Source organism: Bufo gargarizans, chromosome 5 (genome assembly GCF_014858855.1).
Source record: "Bufo gargarizans isolate SCDJY-AF-19 chromosome 5, ASM1485885v1, whole genome shotgun sequence".
Lineage (NCBI taxonomy): Eukaryota > Metazoa > Chordata > Amphibia > Anura > Bufonidae > Bufo > Bufo gargarizans.
In genome coordinates, this window is record NC_058084.1 from 113,313,547 (window position 1) to 113,338,526 (window position 24,980).

A 24,980-nucleotide genomic window follows, 5' to 3' on the forward strand; every position below is an offset into this window, starting at 1 on the left:
ACCTGTCTCTGTTCAAAACACGTCTCAAGAGCTTTACTCGTCTAACATGAATATTTTGCTATACTCATTGGAAAATAGAAGAATAATAGGGCCTCACTCAAATGGATGTATTTCAGCAGTAGTGATGGCCTTGCAGTTCGCCCAGCGGTCGGTTCGTGGGGAACTTTGCTAGTTCGCGATTCGCCAAACATGCGAACATATGGCAATATTTGCGCCTGTCATATTCTTTTACATTGTGAAGAACTTTGACCCATGACACATCCATCAGGTGGTACAGGACAGCCAATTGAGACATTTCAGCACATGGACATACCCCCTACCTTTTAAATAGACCCGATCTGGGCGCCATTTTACATTCAGTCTTTTGTCAGTGTAGGGAGAGGTTGCTGTCTGGAGCAGGGACAGACTGTTAGGGACACCAAACGCTAGCTAATAGGGCCACAAAAGTCCTTTTAAGGACTGGTGTAGGTGTGCTATCAATAGGTGTGATATACATAGGGATGTGATATACTTAGAATATACTTTCTAACATAGAAAGCATATTATAGTGGATTTGTATTGTGCAGCAGTGGTGTGCGGTTCTGCTGCGATACTGCAGCTACACAGAGGGGCAAACGCAATTAGAAAAAATAATTTGTACTGGTGTGAGATACCAGTCGCCCCCCAAAAACGGATAGAAGCGGGGTGTTATATACCAACAATATACTTTCTATATAGTGCATTTGGGTAGTGCAGCATTTGTTTGCAGTTTTGCTGCGTTCCCTCTGCTACACACAGTGACAAACGGTATTGGAAAAAATAATTATAACTGGTGTGCGCGTACGCAAAAATTATATTGCCGATATTTAGCATTTAAAAAAAATTATGAACGGAGATCGCAAATTCGAATAATACATCTGGTATGTCACTGTCCATGTTGTGGGACTATTTGTGCACTTCTAGTAATTATTTCTTGGCTGCAAATATGAGCTGAAGGTTTTTCAGGTTCGCCTGCCATTAAAATGAATGGGACCCGCCGCAAACTTGCGGTTCGCGAACATTTGATCGTGTTCGCGAACCGTCCCGGCAGATGTTCGCCCATCACTATTCAGCAGTACGGTACTGTGAGAGAATTTTTCAAGCCTTGTACTCTAGAATATATACTGTAGGTCGTTTTTTGGTTTATTTGTTAAAAAGAGAGTGTGGCAGTTTGCATGTTTAAGCCACTCCAGTGGACAGAAGTGTAAAACATGCATCAAATACTGTGAGATATTTGATAAATTTGGAGCAAATTAGGGCAATGCAGACCCCAAAATAAAACGTACTTAAAAATTCCCCTTAATATATATCTTCACTTGTATGTTTGGTTCAGGAGAATCACAGGGATTACTAGTATTACATAATAAAGATAGCTACACACTGGTAAACTACGCCTGTCTGAATTTGACCTTCAGCCAGCCCTACACATTCAATACCTATCGGCCAAACGATAGTTTGAAAATATTAACATTTCCCAATTCTTTCCTCCCCCAACATCATCTGTTGGGGGATAGCATCCCATAAACATTAGACTGCCAGCTGAACTGCCGTTCTCAGCCATTCATTGGGCTCACCTGGAGCAGCCGGGGTGCAGCCCAGGGGGGGCCTTGCAGTTTCACTAAAAGTTGCACAATAATTAAATTGATTGTTAATAGCTGCACAACTTTCCAAGTAAGGTCGAGTTCACACTTCAGTTATTTGGTCAGTTATTTTTCCTCAGGACGGAGATACCATGCATACGGTTCACCCTCCCAGGGCTGTGTACAAACGGTGCAGACGGTTATATGACAAAGACATCATGGTGACTGACTGAGCTGGGTCACTTTAAGACCCCAACCTGTCATTGCTCATTTGTACTGGAATATGAGTTTCTGAAGTCTGTTTTCTGTAGCTATTAGTAAGGCCTTGTGTAAATGGAGTTATTATGGGTCTATGTTGTATCAATCCAAATCATGGAACAAACAGAAATCTATAGGCTCATTCTGAACACTGATGTGCCACACAGTTCATACAGACCGAGGTTACTTTTCATAAATGTATATGGGATCAGTGAGAAAAATGTGTTATGTTCCACTGCATAATATATAAGGGACCCCATTCACTTATAATGGCGTTATTATGGACCTATGTTGAGGTTTACAGCCAATACAGTAGTGCTGTATGTTGTGCCAAAAATGGAGTAAACTCTGTATTAGAGTTTACGGTTTATAATACTGTTCTACAGTCCGTTTGCTTGTCACTCACCTACTCCTCACGTATAATACTTGTATTGCTTTCAATTCTAAATCCTTTCCCCACCGACCCACATTCATCTCTCTTACCCAGTTTAAACAAAAACAAAAAGAAGGGGGTGAGAAATGAACACTGGTGTGAACATAGCTTTATAAAGGCCTTCTCTCCTAAAAATATGTACCAAATAATGGTGCACAGAGCAAGGACTGTATGGTGGCACATGGGGTTCCTACAGTTTCAGATTACAACCTCTGTGAAAACTGCTTTGTAATGTATATTAGCTCTAAGGATACAGCTATACAGTGCAGCCGTACTATGGATGCATTGCGGTCGCCTTGTCGTCAAGTAACGTGCAGCCGTACTAGTCGTAGGGGGCTCAAATTAAATAAATAGGACTGCATTCCTTCAGTCTTCATTATTAATGGCCGTATGGTTCCCGCAAACCATGTGCCCATTAAAGATGAAGACCAAATAGGCAATGTAGTCCTACTCCATTAATCTAAACCTGCTGTGGCTTGTACAGCCATGAGGTACTTGACCACAAGGTGGCTGCATCGCAACTGCAGCATGGCCCATACATTCAGATTTGTTCTACAGGGATTATTATATTGGCACAGAAAATAATTCCACAAGTGTATTGATGGAACTGACAACCAATGACTACCCATCTGCCACCAAACTACACATACCATGAACCTTATTAGGCACCAAGCTGTTCAAAAATCAAAAATACTCTAAAGCTAATTCAAATTCTTCGAAAACTAGTCCTTATCATACATTTCACGACTCAAGTAGTGTTATATATTGGTTTGATATCATGGTCAGAACAGATAGCTGTGGGCAAAAACAGCACTGAGTGGTTTACAACTGCCGCACACCACCACAGAAGAGATTTGCAAAAGGAATTTAGCAACCACGAATATAAACCAGCGGTATCAGAATGTGGTGCCAAGCAGACCTTTGGGATAGTCTCAAAAATATCATTAATTTTCACTGTATGTTGAGTTTTGTGGCATTATTCCAAAGTTAGCTTTCTGTAAAAATCATTTCAAGAGTCGTAACTGTGTTATTTGCTTGCAGCAACATCACAGAAACAGTAGTGAACCATATGTTGCTACTTAGCAATTTTCTATGTAAGTCCCAGGGCGAAGAGTCTGGCTGAAAGTTAACCTCTTCATTCCTTAAAAACACAGCTAAACATTACAAAATCAACAGACATACATGGGATCTAGATTGAGAATGATCAAGAGGCTAAAATATATTTTCTGACTTATTGTTCAGCAGATTCAATTCGGATACAAACAAACTTGGCCCAAATCAAAAGTGCTCAGATTGCCCTAAAAAGTCATGTCTGTCACTCAGAGGTCTGCTAGGACTGTATCCAACCCATTCCAAGCTCTTTAAAGCCAAAACAACATCAGTAATGTCTAAGTAAAACTGACATATATGGCTAATTAGCTATATGTAAATGGATGGTAGTTGGTGGTAACAGCCTGTCTAATAACACAATGGGATTTATTTTTAAATTAAAACATGGTCCACAAATTATCAATTTTTGGTGGCAGGTGCCTTCTCCCCTTCTTCTCACATGGCTGTCATTTTGAGAGAATGGTCTGAATCGAATTGCAAATGATTTAGTTGGAATTCAAACTTTTGGGACATTTGAAACTAATTGGATTAGTTTTCGCTCATCTCTAGTCATCAAACATACCCAAGTATTCTTTTTTTAGGCAATTGGGTGTTAGTTTTAGGGTCCATTCACACGTCCGTTTTTTCTTTCCTGATCTGTTCCGTTTTTTCAGGAACAGATCTGGACCAGATCTGGACCCATTCATTTTCAATGGGTCCTGAAAAAAATCTGACATTGTGCTGTCCGTTTTTTTTCAGGACCCATTGAAAATAAATGGGTCCAGATTCCTGAAAAAACGGAACAGATCAGGAAAGAAAAAACGGACGTGTGAATGGACCCTTAAGGGGAGTGGTTCTCCAAGCAATCTCCTTTTAACTGTTGTCCCACAGTTCAGGTAGAGTTGCAGCACCCAAAGCTGCATGGCACCAACTGGGGATGCAGGTTTTGGCTACTGTTTTTCCTGAATCCTAGGGTAAAAGGATAAAAAAGCAGACTGAATGAAGAATGTGAACATGGAGGAACATTACCTAACAATGACTTGGTTTGTTTTGCGGCACTACAACTAATGAATTATAGTAGAGATTTGTTGCTCACTGACTTGGTCATATTTCTATATGCCAATAGGTTCTGCTGAGAAATAAAATCTATTCTCAAGCTGTCAAAGTGAATACTATATGTTAGACTGATATGGATTTCAGTTGGCAGCATCTTAGAACTATATTGGACTTTCAGGAGAAAAATAAACAAAATCTTGAAAATTGCTGTCGACTGGTTAAAGTACAAAGAGATCTTGTACTAGAAAAAAATTAAGGAGATGGTGCTCCATGGTGTAGAAAACTCAGTACTGAAGTATAAGTCAGGTAAATAGCAATTAAAGTTTTTTTTTTTTTTTTGGGGGGGGGGGGGATAAATTTTTTAAAGGGCCAGGCCGCCAGACAGGATTAAACAAACAAACATTACTCACTGATCTCTGGCCACTGCTGATGCATTGTTGCTCCGGTCCCCACTGATATCCGCTCCCTGCTTGACACACAGAAAATGGCTTGTTATGCCCCCTAAGCCAGTCACTACCTGAAGTTCGTGACTGTTGAAGCCAATGATTGGCGAGTGGTAAGCAGGGACTGGGGCAGCAATGTTTTATTGTTAACCCCTTCTGGAACACTGCCTCTTGGTCAGGACTTAAAGTACAGTCGCAATATGGAACCAGAGAGAGGTGAAAAAATCCAACAAATACATGACCATGGTCACCAAAGAACTTTATTTAAAGGGAACCTGTTACCAGTTTTATGGTGTCCCAACTAAGGGCAACATAAATAAGTGACTGATTCTCTTAGCAAAATGCTGGGTCACTTTCTTTAATTGACCCAGTCAATCTGCCAACATCTTGTATTGAAATGTTCCAGCTTATAATGAGGAGTCCTGAATATTCATGAGCTCCTGACTCTTCCCGCCTACCTGCTGCTGTTTGACAGTTATTTTCCTTATGAATCAGCAGCAGGTGGGCAGGGAAGTGGCTATAGCTGTTAATGAAATAAACGCTGGACTCAATGGCATCACGCTGGACTCAAATCAGCTTATTAGCATGCGGCATGTGGCGTTTTTGTGTGTATATTATGAGGTAACCATCTGTCACACCAGTGAGTGAATACATCTAAGGCACTTTTTAGTAGTTAATGATTGTATATAATTAGTTAGATTATAATCAAATATCCACATGACAGGTTCCCTTTAAGAACAAATAGATGAGTGTCAGCACCAGACCAGTGCCTTTTTCCAGGTCAGAGTACATGGATCCTTAGATTTGAGCTCAACCAATATTTCAAAGAAGCAAAAAAAATACTGTCCAACAACTACAACAAGAAATCGGTATCTCAGCAGAACCGCACACAACTGCTGCACAATACAAATGCACTATAATATACTTTCCATGTTAGAAATATATTATAAGTATATTACACCCCTCAGTAAGTCACACCTATCGATAGCACACCTACACCAGTCCTTAAAATGACTTTTGTGTCCCTATTAGCTAGCGTTTGGTGTCTCTAACAGTCTGTCCCCGCTCCACACAGCAACCTCTCTCTATACTGGCAAAACGCTGAATGTAAAATGGCGGCCAGCTCGGGTTCTGTTATAAGGTAGGGGGTGTGTCCATGTGCTGAAACGTCTCAATTGGCTGTCCTGTACCACCTGATGGATGTGTCATGGGTCAAAGTTCGGCGCAATGCAAAAGAATATGGCGCATGCGAACATCGCCATATGTTCGCATGTTTGTCGAATCGCGAACGAGCAAAGTTTGCCGTGAAATGACCGCCGGGTGAACCAGAAGGCCATCTCTAGCGAAGGGAACTTTGAGATCACAGCCAGACAATGCTATTTTAAATGCAACAAATTTTACATCAAACATTTTAATACAGGCTTCATTTCTTTTGTATAGACGGCTCTGCACTGATTCCCCTTCAGGCCAGACTACATGAAAGCCACTAATTAAAAAGAACAGCATTTGCTACTCTATGTACTTGCACAACGACAATTAGGTTGTGAGACTAGAAAGAACTGATAGTACAAAGTAATAATTAGGTTTAACAGCTCTGCAAATGTGTCTATATAAATATTATACAGAGACAATGTTCCATAGAAGAGCACGGCTGATATGGTTCTCTTCATGTTATTAATGTTCTCTTCCTTTCCCTTTGTTTTTCCTCTTATTTAGTCATGGCATTGAGCATATGGATCATGAAAACAGTGGTATTGGACTGTTTCAGTCAAGTGGATCTAAATGTTTCTGTAGCTAAAGTGAACTAATGGAGAGCATATCATTTTCTTATATAAATTTATGATGAAAATGCTGGGTCACTTAGTTGGATTATTTATTTATTTCATGCACTTATATAGCACTACTATATTCCAGAGCACTTTACTGACATTAGCAGCGGGCTGTCCACAATGGGGCTCACAATCTAAGGTCCCTATCAGTATGTCTTTGGAGTGTGGGGGGAAACCGGAGTACCCGGAGGAAACCCACGCAAACACAGGGAGAACATACAGATGTTGCCCTTGGTCGGATTCGAACCTAGGACCCCAGTGCTGCAAGGCACCAGTGCTAACCACTGAGCCACCGTGCTGCCCTTTTGACCAAGTTATTTTCTAAGAACTAATAATGAGCAATTTCCCTCAAATATGGTCTCCTAACAGTAGAAGTTGCAAGTGGAGGTAACGGATTCCTTACATCATTTTGTACATTTTTGAAACAGTCATGAGCACAAGAACAATGAGGAGTTTAAATGCAGCAGTAGTCAAGCATGCACATGGCCCCTCCATTTAAAGTCTATAGCAGGCATGACCAACCTGCGGCTCCCCAGCTGTTGTAAAACTATAACTCCCACCATGCCCTGCTGTAGGCTGATAGCTGTAGACTGCCTGGGCATGATGGGAGTTGTAGTTTTGCAACAGCTGGAGAGCCTCAGGTTGGCCATCCCTGGTCTATAGGGATGATGGAAGCTGAGAAGTGCTGTCCTCTGCTGTCTTCCTGTCAGTCCCATAGACTCTGAAGGGCACCGTGCATGCTCTACTGACAGGGCTTTGGTGAGAAGGAAGTGGAGGGGGTATCTAGTGATTGGTGAGGGTACCAGCAGTGCAGTTCACTGCAATCATAGATCTATCACCTAACTTTTGGAATTCCGCTGCTCCAGTAATGCCATTGAACGTTTGGGATCTATCTGCAGTGGTGATGTGCTATACATCGGCATGACTTGTGTCATACATGCCAGCATCACTGCTGAGCCCAGAACTTGGTTGCAGCTGTCAAATGGGTGTATGGCACATGACTGCTTCATGGAAATCCACAATAACTGGTGGGGACCACTGAAGTAATGATGCTGGAATGACAGGAGATTTATTAATTAATGGAAATTTTTTAGCTTATTTTTTTTCAAATCTTGAAAAATATCTTTAATATAGCATACTCTTTTTTTTACAATACAGGTTTTTGTCTCCTTGGGGTCAATTAATATTATACAAATTTAATTGATATGTGATGATATGTGTGCCAACTCATGTCTAGGTTGCAATTTTTGATCTTCTCTAATCTCTATACAATATGGCCCATTCTTTCAGCCATTTTTTAAAAGGTTTCAAGAGTCACTGTATACTGAATCAGGAAATGAAAATAATTCCCTCCATGTCAATTCTGTAAGTACAGGGAAAGAAAAATCATTACAGTACTTCAATTTGAACACTTTGCATACAGTAACCCAACTGCTTTCTGGACCTCTGATAGTAAGACTTAGAGGGTAGTAGGAGATCTGGATCAAAGTGCTATAGCTTTGAGAAGCAGACCTTCTGTTCCTACAGTTGGAAGGGGAATTTAGATAAAAATGGAAAATATGAGTTTTAAAACCTTTCTGAATTATTTATAACAGTTATATGGAGGTAACTGTTGCTTTATAATGACAATCAGTCCAGAGCATGTGTTTTGACTTTTCAAACAAATTTAATTATCTGCTGCACTTCAAAACATAGTTTGCTAGGCCTAAAAAACAACATCTGTCCATCCAGGTGAACTTGTTATCATGCAAGTTGATCCAAAGGAAAGCAAAAAAAAAAAACCTTAGGTAGAAGCCAATTTTCCTCATTTAAGGGGAAAATAAACTTTTTCCCGATGCTAATCAAGAAGTCAGAATAACTCCCTGGACCAATGACCCTTCTCCAGAAATGGATTCAGGCCCCTCTTCAACTCTTTTAGTGAATTCACCATCACCACCTTCTCAGACAGAGTATTCTTTCTTCTAGATGCAGAGGATGTCCCCTCATAACAGTCACAGTCCTGGGTATAAATAGATCATGATAGAGAGCTCTGTACTGACCCCCTCAGTTGTCTTTTTTCTAAACAGAATAACTATAATTTTGATAATCTTTTAGGATACTGTAGTCCACCAATTCCAGTTATTACTTTTGTTGCCCTCCTCTGGACCCTCTCCAGCTCTGCTATGTCTGCATTTATTTACAGGAGCCCAGAACTGTACACAATACTCCATGTGTGGTCTGACTAGTTATTTGTAAAGTGGCAGGAAGTCCTTTTCCATGTCAGTGTTACCCAGTGTTTTACCATTAAGTATGTAGGGTTGACTTGCATTATTCCTTACCATGTGCATAACCTTACGTCTATCAGTGTTACACCTCATCTGCCACTTCTCTGCACAAGCCTCCAATCTATCCAGATCCACCTGCAGCAGTGTACGGTCCTATTTTGTGTTAATTACTTTACACAGTTTAGTGTCATCTGCAAAAATTCATATTTTACTGTGCAAGCCTTCTACAAGATCATTAATAAATATATTGAAGAGAATAGGGCCCAATACTGACCCCTGTGGTACCCCATTGGTGACAGTGACTCAATTTGAGTATGTACCTTTAATAAAAACCCTCTGATTTCTATGACTGAGACAGTTACTTACCCACATACATTTTCTATACTAACCTTTTATGTGGCACAGTATCAAATGTTTTGGAAAAGTCAAGATATATGACATCAATTGACTCACCACGGTCAAGTCTACAACTTACCTCCTCATAGAAACTGATTACATTAGTTTGACATGATGGATTCTGATATGCTGTTATACACTTATTTTCATTGAGGCATTCCAAGATAGCATCCCTTAGAAAACCTTCAAACACTTTACCCATGAGAGATGCTAAACTTACTGACCTATAGTTTCTGGGGTCTGCCTTTGACCCCTTATTGAATACTGGCACCACAACTGCTAAGCGCCAATCCTGTGGAAGGCTCCCTGTCAATATAGAGAAATAAGGCTCTGTCTATTACAGTAGTTTATCTTGGGATATGGGGGCGTATGCCATCTGGTTCCGGCGATTTGTCAATTTCAGTCTTTTTAAGATGCTGCTGTACTCCTTCCTGGGTAAAACAGACCACTTTTAATAAGGGGGTTTACTTTGACAATCTGCATTTCATCTAACCGTTTATTTTCCTCAGTGAATACAGTGGAGAAAAAAAGATTTAATAAATTTGCTTTCTCCTCATCACTCTCTACAACTTCTTCCTCATCACTCTGTAAAGGGCCAACACTTTTGGGTTTAAACTTTTTACTATTAATATAATTGAAGAATATTTTTGGGGTAGTATTAGTCTCTTTGGCAATGATTCTTTACATCTCCAGCTTGGCTGCTTTGATTCGTCTTTTACATATTCTATTTTTTCCCTTATATTTCTTCCTGTTTTAGTGATGCAAATGCTTTCTTTTTGTCATTTATTTCTTCCTCATTTATACACATTGTTTTTTTCTTGTTTCACAATTAGAGTTTAGGATCCCCCAAAACAGCTGCACCTTCCTCATTGAGGTGTAGCCCATCATTATAGTAGAGCATGTAGAAGACACAGCAATTGGCCCAGTTCACCAGGAACCTAAACTTCTCTTTCCTACACCAGTTATTGAGCCACTTGTAAAACTCTCCCTAATCTCCTGCTGCTTGAAACTACGACTCCCAGCATGCTCCATTTATTTCTATAGAGTTATGAGAGCAGCCAAGCAAGGGGGGCATCTTGGGAGTTGTAGTTTTACCACAGCTGGAGTGCCAAGGTTAGCCATCACTGCCCTATCCTAATAATATTGTTTCCCCCGTACCAGCACCTGTCTGGTCTGCCCTACTATCCTATGTCCTGCTGCTTAGTTATCTTGAAAAGGTATAAATAAACTCAAACGTGGGTTTTACCATCCCCATTGTTAACTAATATGTGTTCCTATACAGTCTGACACTGTGAACACTAATTAGACAGTAGTATCAGACTGTGTAGGCCACGCCCCACTGACTCATAGAGTTCAGTAGGAATACAAAACAAGAGCTCCAGCTTACCTGAAGTGAGGACACATGCCATGCCAGGATAGGTCTGGATCACAACTACTTCAAACATGTAGAGAAATCCAGCACAAGTCGTTAAAATCCATGCATGCTTTATTTGAAAATTCTTTACATATGAGTGTAGGAACAGAATCTCCATTACTCCTGTTTACGCATTTCGACATATTCACATCCTTATGACTTAGGACGTGAATACGTCCGAAACGATCCTACACTTATATGTACTGAATTTTCAAATAAAGCATGCATGGATTCTAATGACCTGTGCTGGATTTCTCTACATGTTTGAGTAGGAATAACATAAAGCACAATTCTAATAAAACGATGCCCTAGAATTATTTTTTCACTCCTCCTGAGGACGCAGAACGGCTAAACGTACGTCGAGGAGATAACACTCACCCACCCTGACTCTTACTGGTATGATCCTTTACTCTGTCTCTGGTTACTCTCTTTGGGATATGTGTACTTTATCTTATTATTCTTGATGCTGTCTAAGGAAGGGGATGATCTGATTAAGTACTAAGTTACATTCAGAAGGAGTTCCCTCCCATCTGATTCTTCATACATTCAGTCTATAGCACCTCCCTTTCTTTGACATCAGCATCCTCCCACAGATTTCTTTACTTTTAGAGAGGCAAATATATTTAGTATAGGTGGTGTTATTAATTGGATATATCCATTATATGTCTATCAATTATTACATGTAAAATTACTATTCAGATTATGTTTAAATTGTGATTATGTTGAATAAAGATTATACATTTTTAAAATTTACGGGATGTGCATCTACTCTTTCTAGTGTGGTTTAAATTATTTTATCGACAATGCTTAATATAGCTAAAACATTCATGTCAAGAGGTGAATAAAGCTGTCTCAAGTGTTCACAGAAGGAAAGTTAGTCTTAGATGTGATGCCCACTTGGCTGCCAACCAGATTCTATGATTTATGTATGTGTTAGCCAACATTATTAATTTTTCTTAAAAACAGTTCATCATTTAAAATAACAAAAGGAGTCATATTCACCTCACCAACCCAAACGTGCCTGAAATCCTGAAAGAACACACAATGGAATGCCCTAATGCAGGTGTGACCAACACATTTACTCTACATAGATAGACAGATAGAAACAAAGAATGAACCAGCACCTCCAGGTGGATGAGGCTACTTTCACACAAGCGTTTTGGCTTTCCATCCGTTCAGGGCTCTCACAAGCGGTCCAAAATGGATCAGTTTTGCCCTAACGCATTCTGAATGGAAAAGGATCCGCTCAGAATGCATCAGTTTGCCTCCGTCCCGTCTCAATTCCGCTCTGGAGGCGGACACCAAAACGCTGCCTGCAGAATGTTGCTGTCCGCTTGACGAAACTGAGCCAAACGGATCTGTCCTGGCACACAATGTAAGTCAACGGGGACGGATCTGTTTTCTCTGACACAATCTGGTACAATAGAAAACAGATTCCCCCCCCCTTCCCCATTGACTTTCAATGGTGTTCAAGATGGAGCCGTCATAGCTATAGAAGACATAATACAACCGGATCAGTTCATGAAGGATGCATGCGGTTGTATTATTGTAATGGAAGCGGTTTTGCAGATCCATTTTGAATCCGCAAAAAACGCTAATGTGAAAGTAGCCTAAGTTAAAAGCAGGTGCAAGCTAGCATGACTGGTTCATTCTTAGTATATTTCTATGTATATAAGGGAACAGGCATCCTCTGCAGGAACCTTGCACTCCCGCCCACCTACCTATGCGCTAAGAGCTTCTACTTTGTATAATATTAAGCATAGCAGTCATGCATTTTACCTTTTTCACATATTCACTGTTTACTTGTGTCTTAGTGCATATAGTGGTGTGCTGCTACTTCTAGTTCCAGATAGACAGATAGATAGATGTATTATTGCAGAGAATGGAGTATAGTTAGCTACAATCTCAGAGTTTATTTAGATGCCTAGGCCCAAAGAAAGGTAAGTATGTTCTAGTATTGGGTCCCGTCTATAACAGGTTGCCTTGCAGGGGTAGATGGGCTCACACACTTTGATCAAAAGGTCTGCTAAGAACCTCATGTGTATGTGTTTAGTTAATACAGCAGTAATACAATTCAAAATCTATATATTCAGTGTTTGCTTTTGTATTGTAGCCACAGCTTATGTGCACGTCCACATTAACTTAGTTTTATTTATTTTAGTTTGCCTCTTTTAGATAGATAGATAGATGGTGAGACAGACGGAAACAGATAGATATTAGATAGATACAGATGTAGCTGAGCTAAAATTGACTCCGATAACACGTCACAGTGTTATCTCCTGACAAAAGCCATTGGAATCCATTGAAAAAAGTCAATTAACATTTTCTCGCCATTGTTTAATTAACGCGTTAACCATCTAGTTACTAGTTAAGCACAGCTACATCTGTAGATACATAGACAGAAATTACTTATTCTCCCCATCCAATATTACTATACAAAACATTCACTATTCATTTCCTTTCTAATTTCAATTAGGTGCAGTGTGTAATAATTATCACAAATTTCCTTCAACAAAAAACAAAACAAAACATTCAATTCACTCACAAGGGGTAACCCATACTAATGGGAATCCAGTGGCCACATTTCTAAGTTTGCTGTGTGCGAGCCAGGTTTCTAGAAAAGCCATATGTATGCAAATATATTCTATTATTACTCAAACTGCATAATTGTATGCAAATGTAATACACACATATGTTGCAAATAAACTGAAAAAGCTAAAATAGTCATGGGCAATGTGGAACAAGATTTCACTATGCATATACAAGTGGCAATAAATATTCCGACGGATAGACAGCCAGTTGCATTTAAAAAAAATACAACTATTAAAATATTTTTATTCATTCCACTTTCTGAAGCTTTGGAGGGAAAAATATAATCTGTGCTTTCGGTGCTGAAAATGTAATTTATTTCATTTTGAAAACATTTCACTATACACTGACACCTCTCCAACAGCCCCCTCGCAGAGAAGACCAGCCCTTAAAGTGTACATCCAGTTTCACAAGAAAAAATGACTATAGTGCAAGACTTTATATAATATAATTGCTCTCCTAAATCGGTGTATTAACAAATTTTACTGGTAACCCTCAGAATAAATCGGGCGAGGTCGGTGATATGTCCTGTTCTGTTTGCTAGGCTACCATCTTCAGTGTGGAAGTCGGTAAAATAGCATCTTATGGGTGGTTAATTTAGGGTGGTCAACTCAAAGAGGCTCAGTATTTCCAACAGTCCCATAGTAGTGAATTGAGATGTGGTGGTGCATGTGCGGTGCACTCTCCATTCACCACCATGGGTCTCACTTGCTCGGCTATTTTCAGAATTCCCATAGCAGTGAATGGAGAGCATGCTGCTTATGCAGAGTTTGCTTTCCTTCACTTCAGGGACTCTGTCCTGGAGATAGGAGTGGGTCCCAGAGGTGGGACCTGCACCTATCTGACACACTGAAGAAATATCCTAGTGATATGCCAGCAATCATTGTTAAAACCCTATGTTTTTAACTTTAATCCAGTGAATTTTGCAGTGGATGATATTGTACTTGCCCATAGATATTTTACTAAGAGGCGGTTTTCATAATCATTGTAGCCATAGCACTGTAGCATTTTGGATGCAGCTGCTGTCCATAACAGCAGACACCCAGGGCTAACGTATACGATTGACGATAACGTTGATCGCACACATTTGACCCCTCAGATGCTGTAGTCAAAATGCGACCACATCATCTGTGAGATTATAAACTGGGAGCGTGTGCTACTGGCCAGGCACCAGCTCCCCCTAGCAAGGATGAGGGGAGCCGGAGGGTCTATGCGGCAGCCTCAGTCCTCCTGAATGATCCGAGGTTTCTGCATATAGGTTCCTATGGTGAGCCTGTGGCAGGGCTCCATAGAAACACAGTAAAATTCTTATAGACTGTAATGCATTGGAATCTATGAGAGAAGCAATCTAATGATTGCTTGTTAAAGTTCCCAGGGGAACTATTAAAAAGTGTAAGAAAAAAAAAAGATAAAAAAAGCTTTTAAAATATAAAAAAATATAAAAATTCAAATCACCCCCTTTCTCAAAAAATAAAAATACATAAATTATTTAAAAAAAAACATCATGGGTGTCATTGTGTGTGAAAACACCCTTACTATTAAAATATAAAAATATTTATCCCATACAGCAAATGGCGAAAAGTCAAAATGGCCAAAACAGATTGCCCGCACAAAAATGAGCCCTCACAAAGCTCCATACACATACTGTAAAAATAAAAAAAGTTATGGGGGACAGAATATGGAGATGCAAAGAAAAGATTAGTTTTTTCCAAAGTTTAGATTTCAGTATTAAAATGCAATAAAAAATATACATAAGTGGTATCATTGTAATAATACTGACCCAGAGAATGAACGCAACAGGTCAGTTTTACAGCATAGGAAACAATGCAACACGGCCGTGTGCATTCGGCCTTTGGGTGAGGTATGCAAGAGCCCCATCCCTTTAAGGTCCAGTTTCATGGGATTGACTTGGCAAAATCAGGACTGTAGGCAAGTATGCTGACAACTTTAGTACTTGTATATCCATAGAGCCCAATGGTTTCTAGACAGCCTGAGCTAGCGAAAGGCAAAACTGGGGCCCAAATAAAGTACTGCAATAAAGTGCCTCAGCTACCGTATGCCAATTACAAGTCTTGTGTGTTCTAATGTGGTCGTGAGGCCTCTGGCTTTCTCATGCACAAGGTTGTGGGTGAAACTGCAACTCTATTGCTACGCTCTAGGAAGCAACTAAGGGCCGTTTCACACGAGCGGATGCCGTGCGTGGCATCCGCTCCGTGAAAGAGTGCCAAGACCCGCTGCAGACTGCAGAGGCACGGAGCATTAACATGACTGTTAATGCTCCGTACCTCTGCAGTCTGCAGCGGGTCTTGGCACTCTTTCACGGAGCAGATGCCACGCACGGCATCCGCTCGTGTGAAACGGCCCTAAATGTGCCATATTCTTGGGGTAGAAGTACATTCTGCAAAGACATACAGGTGAAACTCGAAAAATTAGAATATTGTGCAAAGTTCATTTATTTCAGTAATGCAACTTAAAAGGTGAAACTAACATATGAGATAGACTCATTACATGCAAAGCGAGATATTCCAAGCCTTTAGTTGTTATAATTTGGATGATTATGGCTTCCAGTTTATGAAACCCCAAAGTCACAATCTCAGGTACTCTTTGCTCAGGGGATATGGATTAATTAGCTGACTAGAGTGTGACACTTTGAGCCTAGAATATTGAACCTTTTCACAATATTCTAATTTTAAGTTGCATTACTGAAATAAATGAACTTTGCACAATATTTTAATTTTTCGAGTTTCACCTGTACAATACTAATTACACTTTAAGTAGTGTATGTAGTTTCGGTAGTGAAGCTGTCAAAGTCTTTGAACTGATCTTTTATTTAGAATTGTTATATAATAAGAAAATGAAATGTATTCCTCATATTTTGAGGATCTTTCCATGGCAATTAGTGAAGTAAGTAAGGCTACATTCACACAGGCGTTTTTGCTGGATCCATCATGGATCAGTAAAGATACTTCCATCATGATAATACAATAGCGGAACTATACGGATCTCAATAGCGGAAAGGGAAAGTGCAGATGTGAAAGTAGCCTAAGGGTATGACTACATGTGGTACGTTTTATTGTGGAGAATCCACTACGAACCAGCTGCAAAATGAACGTGTTACATGCGTTTTTTGGCTGAAGATTGGCTGCAGATTTCACCCTCAGCATTGCAATGTGTGAAATTAGCAGCACAAGTCCCTACCATAAGTTGAGATGCTGCAGAGTTAAAATGCACACCCACCGCATCTCAAGTTTTGGAATATTTCCACAGCTGACAAAATATATTTGCTGCTTTTATAAATGCTATGTAAAATGCATATAGCCACATGTGGCCTTTATGGGTCCACGAAAAATAAATGGACAGCACACGGTGTCCGTATCCATATGTCCATTCCGCAAATTATAAACCATGTCCAATTATTGTCTATATTGCAGACAATAGTCATTTCTACTGATGGGAGTGAGAAAAATTGCACGTATTTTGCGCATCTGTAGGTTGTGGGCCGAAATACGACACGGTCGTGGGCATGAGGCCTTACTATTATAGATGAAACCTTTGATTAAAAAATAGATGTACTTATACATTTCATGTCAGTGAAAATAATGAGAAAATGAAAAAGAAATCAATAGACTGGATAATGTGTTGCTATAAACTATGGTGGCAAGACCTTCTGCAAATATGTCATTTTAGTGATCGATACAATATGATTTTTCAGTGAGGGCTATCAGAATACATATGAATTATGTGGATGAACTGCTGACAATGAGTCAGTTTTTACTGCATATACTAAAATACTGTGCACAGGGGCGTAGCTATAGGGGTGCAGAGGTAGCAGTCGCTACCTGTATTATAGAAAGTGCATGCTGGTCAGAATTTGGCATGGGGGGTGCTGTTTCCATTTTTGCCTCAGGCAGTACGAAGGCAATGTGCTTCCCTGCCCCTGGCCCCACAGCACTAAGGGAAGGGGAGCTGAACTCTTACACCAGGGCCCATGAGTCTTTAGCAACTACATGACTGTGCATGTCTTTATTTACCCATCTGCAAAGGTTATAAAGTCAGCATAGTGTAGGCTTGTGTAGGAGAGGAACGTCAGGAGCTGATAGCAGAAGAAAGGAACATATATTTATAAAGATAGGGATATGAGACGCACAGGAGTGACAGAAGGAGGTGCTCACAGTAAAGAGGATTCGCCCCTCCTCTGACGAAACAAAACAATGGGATAAAGATACTGGGCACTCACTCTATATGTGGAGACATGCGATTTATTAATATACAGGTCCTTCTAAAAAAATTAGCATATTGTGATAAAGTTCATTATTTTCTGTAATGTACTGATAAACATTAGACTTTCATATATTTAAGATTCATTACACACCAACTGAAGTAGTTCAAGCCTTTTATTGTTTTAATATTGATGATTTTGGCATACAGCTCATGAAAACCCAAATTTCCTATCTAAAAAAATTAGCATATTTCATCCGACCAATAAAAGAAAAGTGTTTTTAATACATAAAAAGTCAACCTTCAAATAATTATGTTCAGTTATGCACTCAATACTTGGTCGGGAATCCTTTTGCAGAAATCACTGCTTCAATGCGGCGTGGCATGGAGGCAATCAGCCTGTGGCACTGCTGAGGTGTTATGGAGGCCCAGGATGCTTCGATAGCGGCCTTAAGCTCATCCAGAGTGTTGGGTCTTGCGTCTCTCAACTTTCTCTTCCCAATATCCCACAGATTCTCTATGGGGTTCAGGTCAGGAGAGTTGGCAGGCCAATTGAGCACAGCAATACCATGGTCAGTAAACCATTCACCAGTGGTTTTGGCACTGTGAGCAGGTGCCAGGTCGTGCTGAAAAATGAAATCTTCATCTCCATAAAGCTTTTCAGCAGATGGAAGCATGAAGTGCTCCAGAATCTCCTGATAGCTAGCTGCATTGACCCTGCCCTTGATAAAACACAGTGGACCAACACCAGCAGCTGACATGGCACCCCAGACCATCACTGACTGTGGGTACTTGACACTGGACTTCAGGCATTTTGGCATTTCCCTCTCCCCAGTCTTCCTCCAGACTCTGGCACCTTGATTTCCGAATGACATGCAAAATTTGCTTTCATCCGAAAAAAGTACTTTGGACCACTGAGCAACAGTCCAGTGCTGCTTCTCTGTAGCCCAGGTCAGGCGCTTCTGCCGCTGTTTCTGGTTCAAAAGTGGCTTGACCTGGGGAATGCGGCACCTGTAGCCCATTTCCTGCACACGCCTGTACACGGTGGCTCTGGATGTTTCTACTCCAGACTCAGTCCACTGCTTCTGCAGGTCCCCCAAGGTCTGGAATCGGTCCTTCTCCACAATCTTCCTCAGGGTCCGGTCACCTCTTCTCGTTGTGCAGCGTTTTCTGCCACACTTTTTCCTTCCCACAGACTTCCCACTGAGGTGCCTTGATACAGCACTCTGGGAACAGCCTATTCGTTCAGAAATTTCTTTCTGTGTCTTACCCTCTTGCTTGAGGGTGTCAATGATGGCCTTCTGGACAGCAGTCAGGTCGGCAGTCTTACCCATGATTGCGGTTTTGAGTAATGAACCAGGCTGGGAGTTTTTAAAAGCCTCAGGAATCTTTTGCAGGTGTTTAGAGTTAATTAGTTGATTCAGATGATTAGGTTAATAGCTCGTTTAGAGAACCTTTTCATGATATGCTAATTTTTTTAGATAGGAAATTTGGGTTTTCATGAGCTGTATGCCAAAATCATCAATATTAAAACAATAAAAGGCTTGAACTACTTCAGTTGGTGTGTAATGAATCTAAAATATATGAAAGTCTAATGTTTATCAGTACATTACAGAAAATAATGAACTTTATCACAATATGCTATTTTTTTTTTAGAAGGACCCGTATAAGAAATGACTAAAAACATATGGCAATATAGATCTAGTACATCTAATACATAGAAATATAAAATAGCCTTGGAGATAATAAAATAAGAAATATAAAAAAAAATTAAAACTAAACTGCATAATAATACAATGACTCGGTGATAATTAATATCGCAACAATGTTAAAATAGCAACTAAGGTAATGATGGCATTAGATCGGCAACAGTGTGGCAATCAGGTCAAGAATACGGCTTTAGGAAAAATAGCCGTTTGATCGTTGCTTGGGGTCTTGATGTGTCCCCTATAAGTAATTATGAGTCCCCTCTTGGAAACAAAGTTGCTGAGACTTTAGCAAATAGTTCACAGTGAGTGTTTAAAGCGGCGTCCCGCTATTACTCACTGATCAGCGGTGTCCTATTGAGGTTTTCTACTGCTGTAGTTGCGGTCCAATGTGTTGTTGGAAACGTTGCTCTCAGGCTTCTTCTGCCGTCGCCCTGGATCGCTCTGGGCACCGCTCCGTAGTACAAAAGAGCCGGTGTCCTCTGAGCCTTCAGCTGCCTTCTCCCACGCTTAGTTAAATCTGCAGTCACGATACCTTGTATCCTCGTGCTGCGATCTGAAATAGTCGGCGTGTCTGGACTTTGCTGCTTTCAGGGTATTCGCGTTTTTTTTCCAAGATCAGCCTGGAATAGTTTCAGCGCATAATCTTCACGAATTCATGCAGTTCATCTGGGGGTCTTGAGCCAAACACGTTTCGGGGCTTACTATCGCACATTCCTCAGTGGTAATCAATCCCCCTCAAGAAATTCCGTTTATAAGATCATTGCTGATTTAAATCCCTCATTCAGGTGTTGATCCTCCTATTTTTCACAAAAGGTGGTACGGATCTTTTTGGTCACAGCTTGTAGTATACGAACTCTTGTCTGATTCAATGCATGGCCTTGCAGATTCTGGACTTGCTAACGTCTTCTCTCTGGACAACTTTGGATAAAGTTGCTTCCTTAGCTGTAGATTGTGTCACAGATGAAGGTTCTTTGAGCTCAGGTCTAGCTTTGAGGGGCCTTTCCATGCAGGTCCTCTCTCCTGCTCACCAGCAATAGTGAGCATACTTACCTGGTCCTCACTGCTGGGTTCCATCTCCTTCAATCCCTCCTCGTTCGCCTCTGGCCCCGTAGTTACCCATGTTAACATGCTGGATGTCGCAGGTCATGTGATCACCACAGCCTATGGCTGGCCACAGTGGTGGCGTGTCACCCATGTTGAGGAAGGAAAATTACAACACAAGATACTCCATAGTGAAGTATGTTCAATAAGTCACAGGACTGACAGAACAGGCTACTGACTTCTGATGAAGCCTTCAAAACGTGTTATATTACAGAAGTTTTTTCATGGTATCCTTCGCTCATTCACCCTGCTTTTCAGTCCTTCTGTTTACTGTTTCATCCATGTATCATGTGGCCCAGTAACACATGGGTAACATGTCATGCCGCAAGTCATTTCTCACATGGGTAGCTACAGGACCAGCAGTCCATGAGGGAAACGATAGGCCCAGAACCCAGTGGCATGCTGGGGGGTTTGGAAAAAAGCACAAGAAAGGTGGACTACCCATTAAACCCCACTGTTGATGATCTGTATCCTAGCTGACTTCATATTTTAAATAGAAGCCTAGGCCTAATAAAATAAAATAGAACCCTTGAATCAGTGTCTATGCCACACAGGAATCCCTATGGGTCAGACCCAAACATTCTCCATGTTCCATCAACTGGCACTTGCATGAGGCGCTGTAATCTCCCCTAAAAGCAATGGTATACATAAAGATACAGTAAGTACTTTAGGTTGGGTCCCCACCTAGGGCTATCAGGTCATGAAGGTGACGTTGAACCCGGCCTGAACAATTTTTAGTCCAACCTTCTTTTTGTGATATTGATTCCACACCACTACCCCTACGTGAGAACGGTCCTGAAACGTTGCCAAGATGACAAACGCCTCCTCCTTCCGATCTGTTAGTACCCTTCTTAAAACCTTTTTATTTTGTTAATGTGTAATTGGTAACATGCACCCCGCCGATCTGTTTTCATGCCGGATAAAAACTTTAACCATAAAATATGTGCTGGATCTCAGCTTGTTCCTCATTTCTAATTAAAACATTCAGTGACATGAGCAGTTTAAAATGATTAACTCGTCTGCAGTTACAAGTCCAAATAAGCGGCACTTGTAAAGAGTTTATTCCTAAAGGTAAAAACAACTGTTTAAGAAGGATCATGCTGGTAAAACAGCTGCTTACATGCCGGAGAGGGAACAAGGTAATATTTCTCGGCAAACACTAGCATCACGTCATGTTTTTTTTTCTATCAGCCCCATCTCATTAAGTGGCAAAAAAGGCTTAAATGCTTTGTTGATAAATTATGATAATTCCTGATTGCGGCAGTTATGGATAGTGCCACTCATTTGCAATGCAGCTCCTTGAATTTGTTTAATTACAATTTGAAACAAGGCATAGAAGATTAATTAACCCACCTGGCTTGCTGGCACGTAGTCCTGGTTTGGCTCTGACATGCTCATGTACATGTTATCACCGTCAAACTGCAATATAAAATAACAGTAAAACGTTTAGCAGTGATAAACACTTTTCAACATCTAATAGACTAACAAAAAAACAAAACAAAACAAATAAAAATAAAAAACTCCCAATATGAAAGATGACGTGGTCACATAAAAAAATTCATAAAAAAGTCATTTTTCAGGTTGTATTGTTGTATATTGCTTTGACACTCATTCAGCGGGCATGTCAGCGATTTGCCGTAATTAGTGCCGCAGTAATTATAGCGAGCGAGTAATAAATGAATGGTTTCCTTTCATCCGCAATCTGTTACCAAACAAAATGGATCAGTGTGTATGTACCATGTATAGATATTGCTGCTGGGCCTAATGAACTGCTAAATAAATTGCCGAGTTTCTCATGGGAGAAGGCAAATAGTAGATTAGTTACAAAATGCATAATGATGTATCCCTCTGTCTTATCTTATTAAAACAATGTATTTCTTAATACTGATTTGTAAATCAAATAAATAGGAGTGTCATGCAAGATTACAGTGAGGGGAGAGAACATTTATCCCGAGCGCCACTCTATTCATCCATGAAATGCATTGTGGCTTCGTAAGAACAAAACAGAATAGAGAGTTTGTCTTGCAAGTCCCTGGGTTTTATGTATTTCCAATGGAAAAAGGGTTTGTTCACACTGCATTTTTTAAGGAGCATTTACCCGAGTCATTTTTAACCCCAATTTAAATGCATTTGTTTATGTTTAAGTCCACACTTGACTGAAATGCTGTGAATTTGCTATTGTGGATTTTCATGCAGCATTGTACAGTGCCAACAAAATTGAATTAAATTGTGAGAAATCTCATTCTCACACTGCATAACAAACAAAAAAAAAAAATCTGAAATCTGAAGCAATCTGTCAATTTACACTGTGGATCTCAATCGTGAATGTCAGAGGGTAAAATGCACAGCCATTTCTGAGACAAAAACTGCAAAAGACCTTTCCACTGTATTTTTAGCCATGTGTAAAGATTGCCTTAGAGTGTACCCGTGTTAAAAAATAAAATAAAAAAAGTTTGCTTAATGGCTCTGCTTACTTTTCAATTATAACTGTGAAGGAGCTGGTCTTTTTTGGGCTTCCCTAATGTTTCTTGCAGCCATATTATTCCTTATTTCAGCTGCACAGCTAGATGCATTTCACTCAGAAGCAGCAGGGTACAGTTTCTGAAATCTGCCAACACTACACTATATTGCTGTGATGTCCTGTCTCTTACTTCCCACAATGTTTGTTTTCATCTCTGGAGCTCACACAACATATAAGGAGCAGGAAATAACACCTACAGACACACAGTAGGCTCCTAAAATCTTCATAAGCAGTCTAAAAGCAGTTATTTTCTCAGGCTCAGTATCTCAGCTACCTCTGACACCCGTCCATTTATTGTGAGCCATCTTCTGTGTCTCTGTTACTAGGGATGAATCTTGCCCCTTGCAGTGGACTGCAAATTAGATGGAAGTGAGACCCCCTAGTGACCAAGACTTTCTAGCTTTTTCAGGTGGATGCAGGCATATTTTTTTAAATGAGGTGATATAGTAATTTGCTAGGTACATCATTCTCTATTAAATGAAATTGTGTGAAAGTGCAGTGACTCTTTAAAGGCCAAATGCCTGATTGGAGAAGAAGTAAAAGTGAAAGGGGGGGGGGGGAATCTTAAAGACTTCTCAAGCAAAGAGTGAACAGGCCACAGACTTGACCCATACCAGGTGAACATAAATGTTTTATTCACATGGACATGATATTTTGATCACATCTGAATGATTTTCCAGTGGAAAAGTAAATTTCATTGAGATGTAACATTTGGAATTATTCTTGCCAAGTATGACTACAATAATAGCAACCAAAAAGAAATTGTAGGTATGTATAATAAATAATCTGAGAAAAGGGTTTTTCCATCTTACCTAAAATTATAATAGAATTAAATAGAATCTACAAGTGCATTAACATATCATGATTTTGCAACAATAATCTTATATAGTTAAGGGGGTTATCCGAGTTTCTTTTACTGATGACCTATCTTATGACACCCGGGACCCCTGCCGATCAGATGTTGGAGAAGGCAGTGGCGCTCCTGTGAGCACCATGGCCTTCTCGCTGCTTTCCCTATGCCCAGTGACGACACATTCATCAATCATGTGGCCTAGGAGCATCTCAGCCCCATAGAAATAAATGGGGCTGAGCTGCAATACCAATCGCAGCCACTATACAATGTCAAAGTGCTTGGTAAGCTGCGAGAAGGCTGTGGTGCTCAGAGGAGCAGTGCTGTCTTCTCAAGCAGCTGTGTTGGGCCCCCACCGATCAGATACTGATGACCTATACAGAGGATAGCTTTATCATCCAATTGTACAATAAACATGCATTTTTTCCTGAATGTTACATAGTTACATAGTTAATACGGTTAAAAAAAAGACATAAGTCCCTCAAGTTCAACCAAGGGATAGGTGGAGACGCGAATCCCAGAAGGAAGTGAGACTCAGATTTGTACACATTTTCATAAGCATTAATGTCATTTACTTTTAAGAATTTAACTAAACCCTTTTTAAAACTGTCCACTGTTCCTGCTGTGACCATGTCCTGCGGAAGTCTATTCCACATATTCTCAGTTCTTACAGTAAAGAAGTTTTGATGCTTCTGGCGACTGAACTTTTTCTTCTCCAGTTGGAGGCAGTGCCCCTTGTCTTTTGAGGGCATTTGACAGTTTTTCACTGTATTTTTTGTATGGACCATTTATATATCTTTATTGGTCAATCATGTCCCCCCTTAGAAGTCTCTTCTCAAGACTAAATAAATTCAATTATTTTAAACTTTCTTCATAACTAAGAATAGAGAGTTTGTCTTGTAAGTCCCTGGGTTTTATGTATTTCCAATGGAAAAAGGGTCTGTTCACACTGCAGAAACTCGAAAAATTAGAATATTGTGCAAAAAGTTCATTTATTTCAGCAATGCAACTTAAAAGGAATTGCATTAATGCAACTTAAAATTAGAATATTGTGAAAAAGTTCAATATTCTAGGCTCAAAGTGTCACACTCTAGTCATCTAATTAATCCAAACCCCCTTAGCAAAGGGTACCTGACATTGTGACTTTGGGGTTTTCATAAGCTGTAGACCATAATCATCCAAATTATAACAAATAAAGGCTTGAAATATCTT

The 24,980-nt window shown here is 40.1% G+C and overlaps 1 protein-coding gene across 1 annotated transcript in view; it reads right to left on the reverse strand.

The window, feature by feature from the left end:
* Window positions 1-24,980, reverse strand: part of TOX (thymocyte selection associated high mobility group box) — a 275,115-nt gene that overhangs the window by 124,730 nt on the left and 125,405 nt on the right. The window contains exon 2 of the mRNA XM_044294040.1: window positions 21,751-21,816. Within this exon, the coding sequence (XP_044149975.1) occupies window positions 21,751-21,816 (66 nt within the window). The remainder of the gene's footprint in view (window positions 1-21,750; window positions 21,817-24,980) is intronic.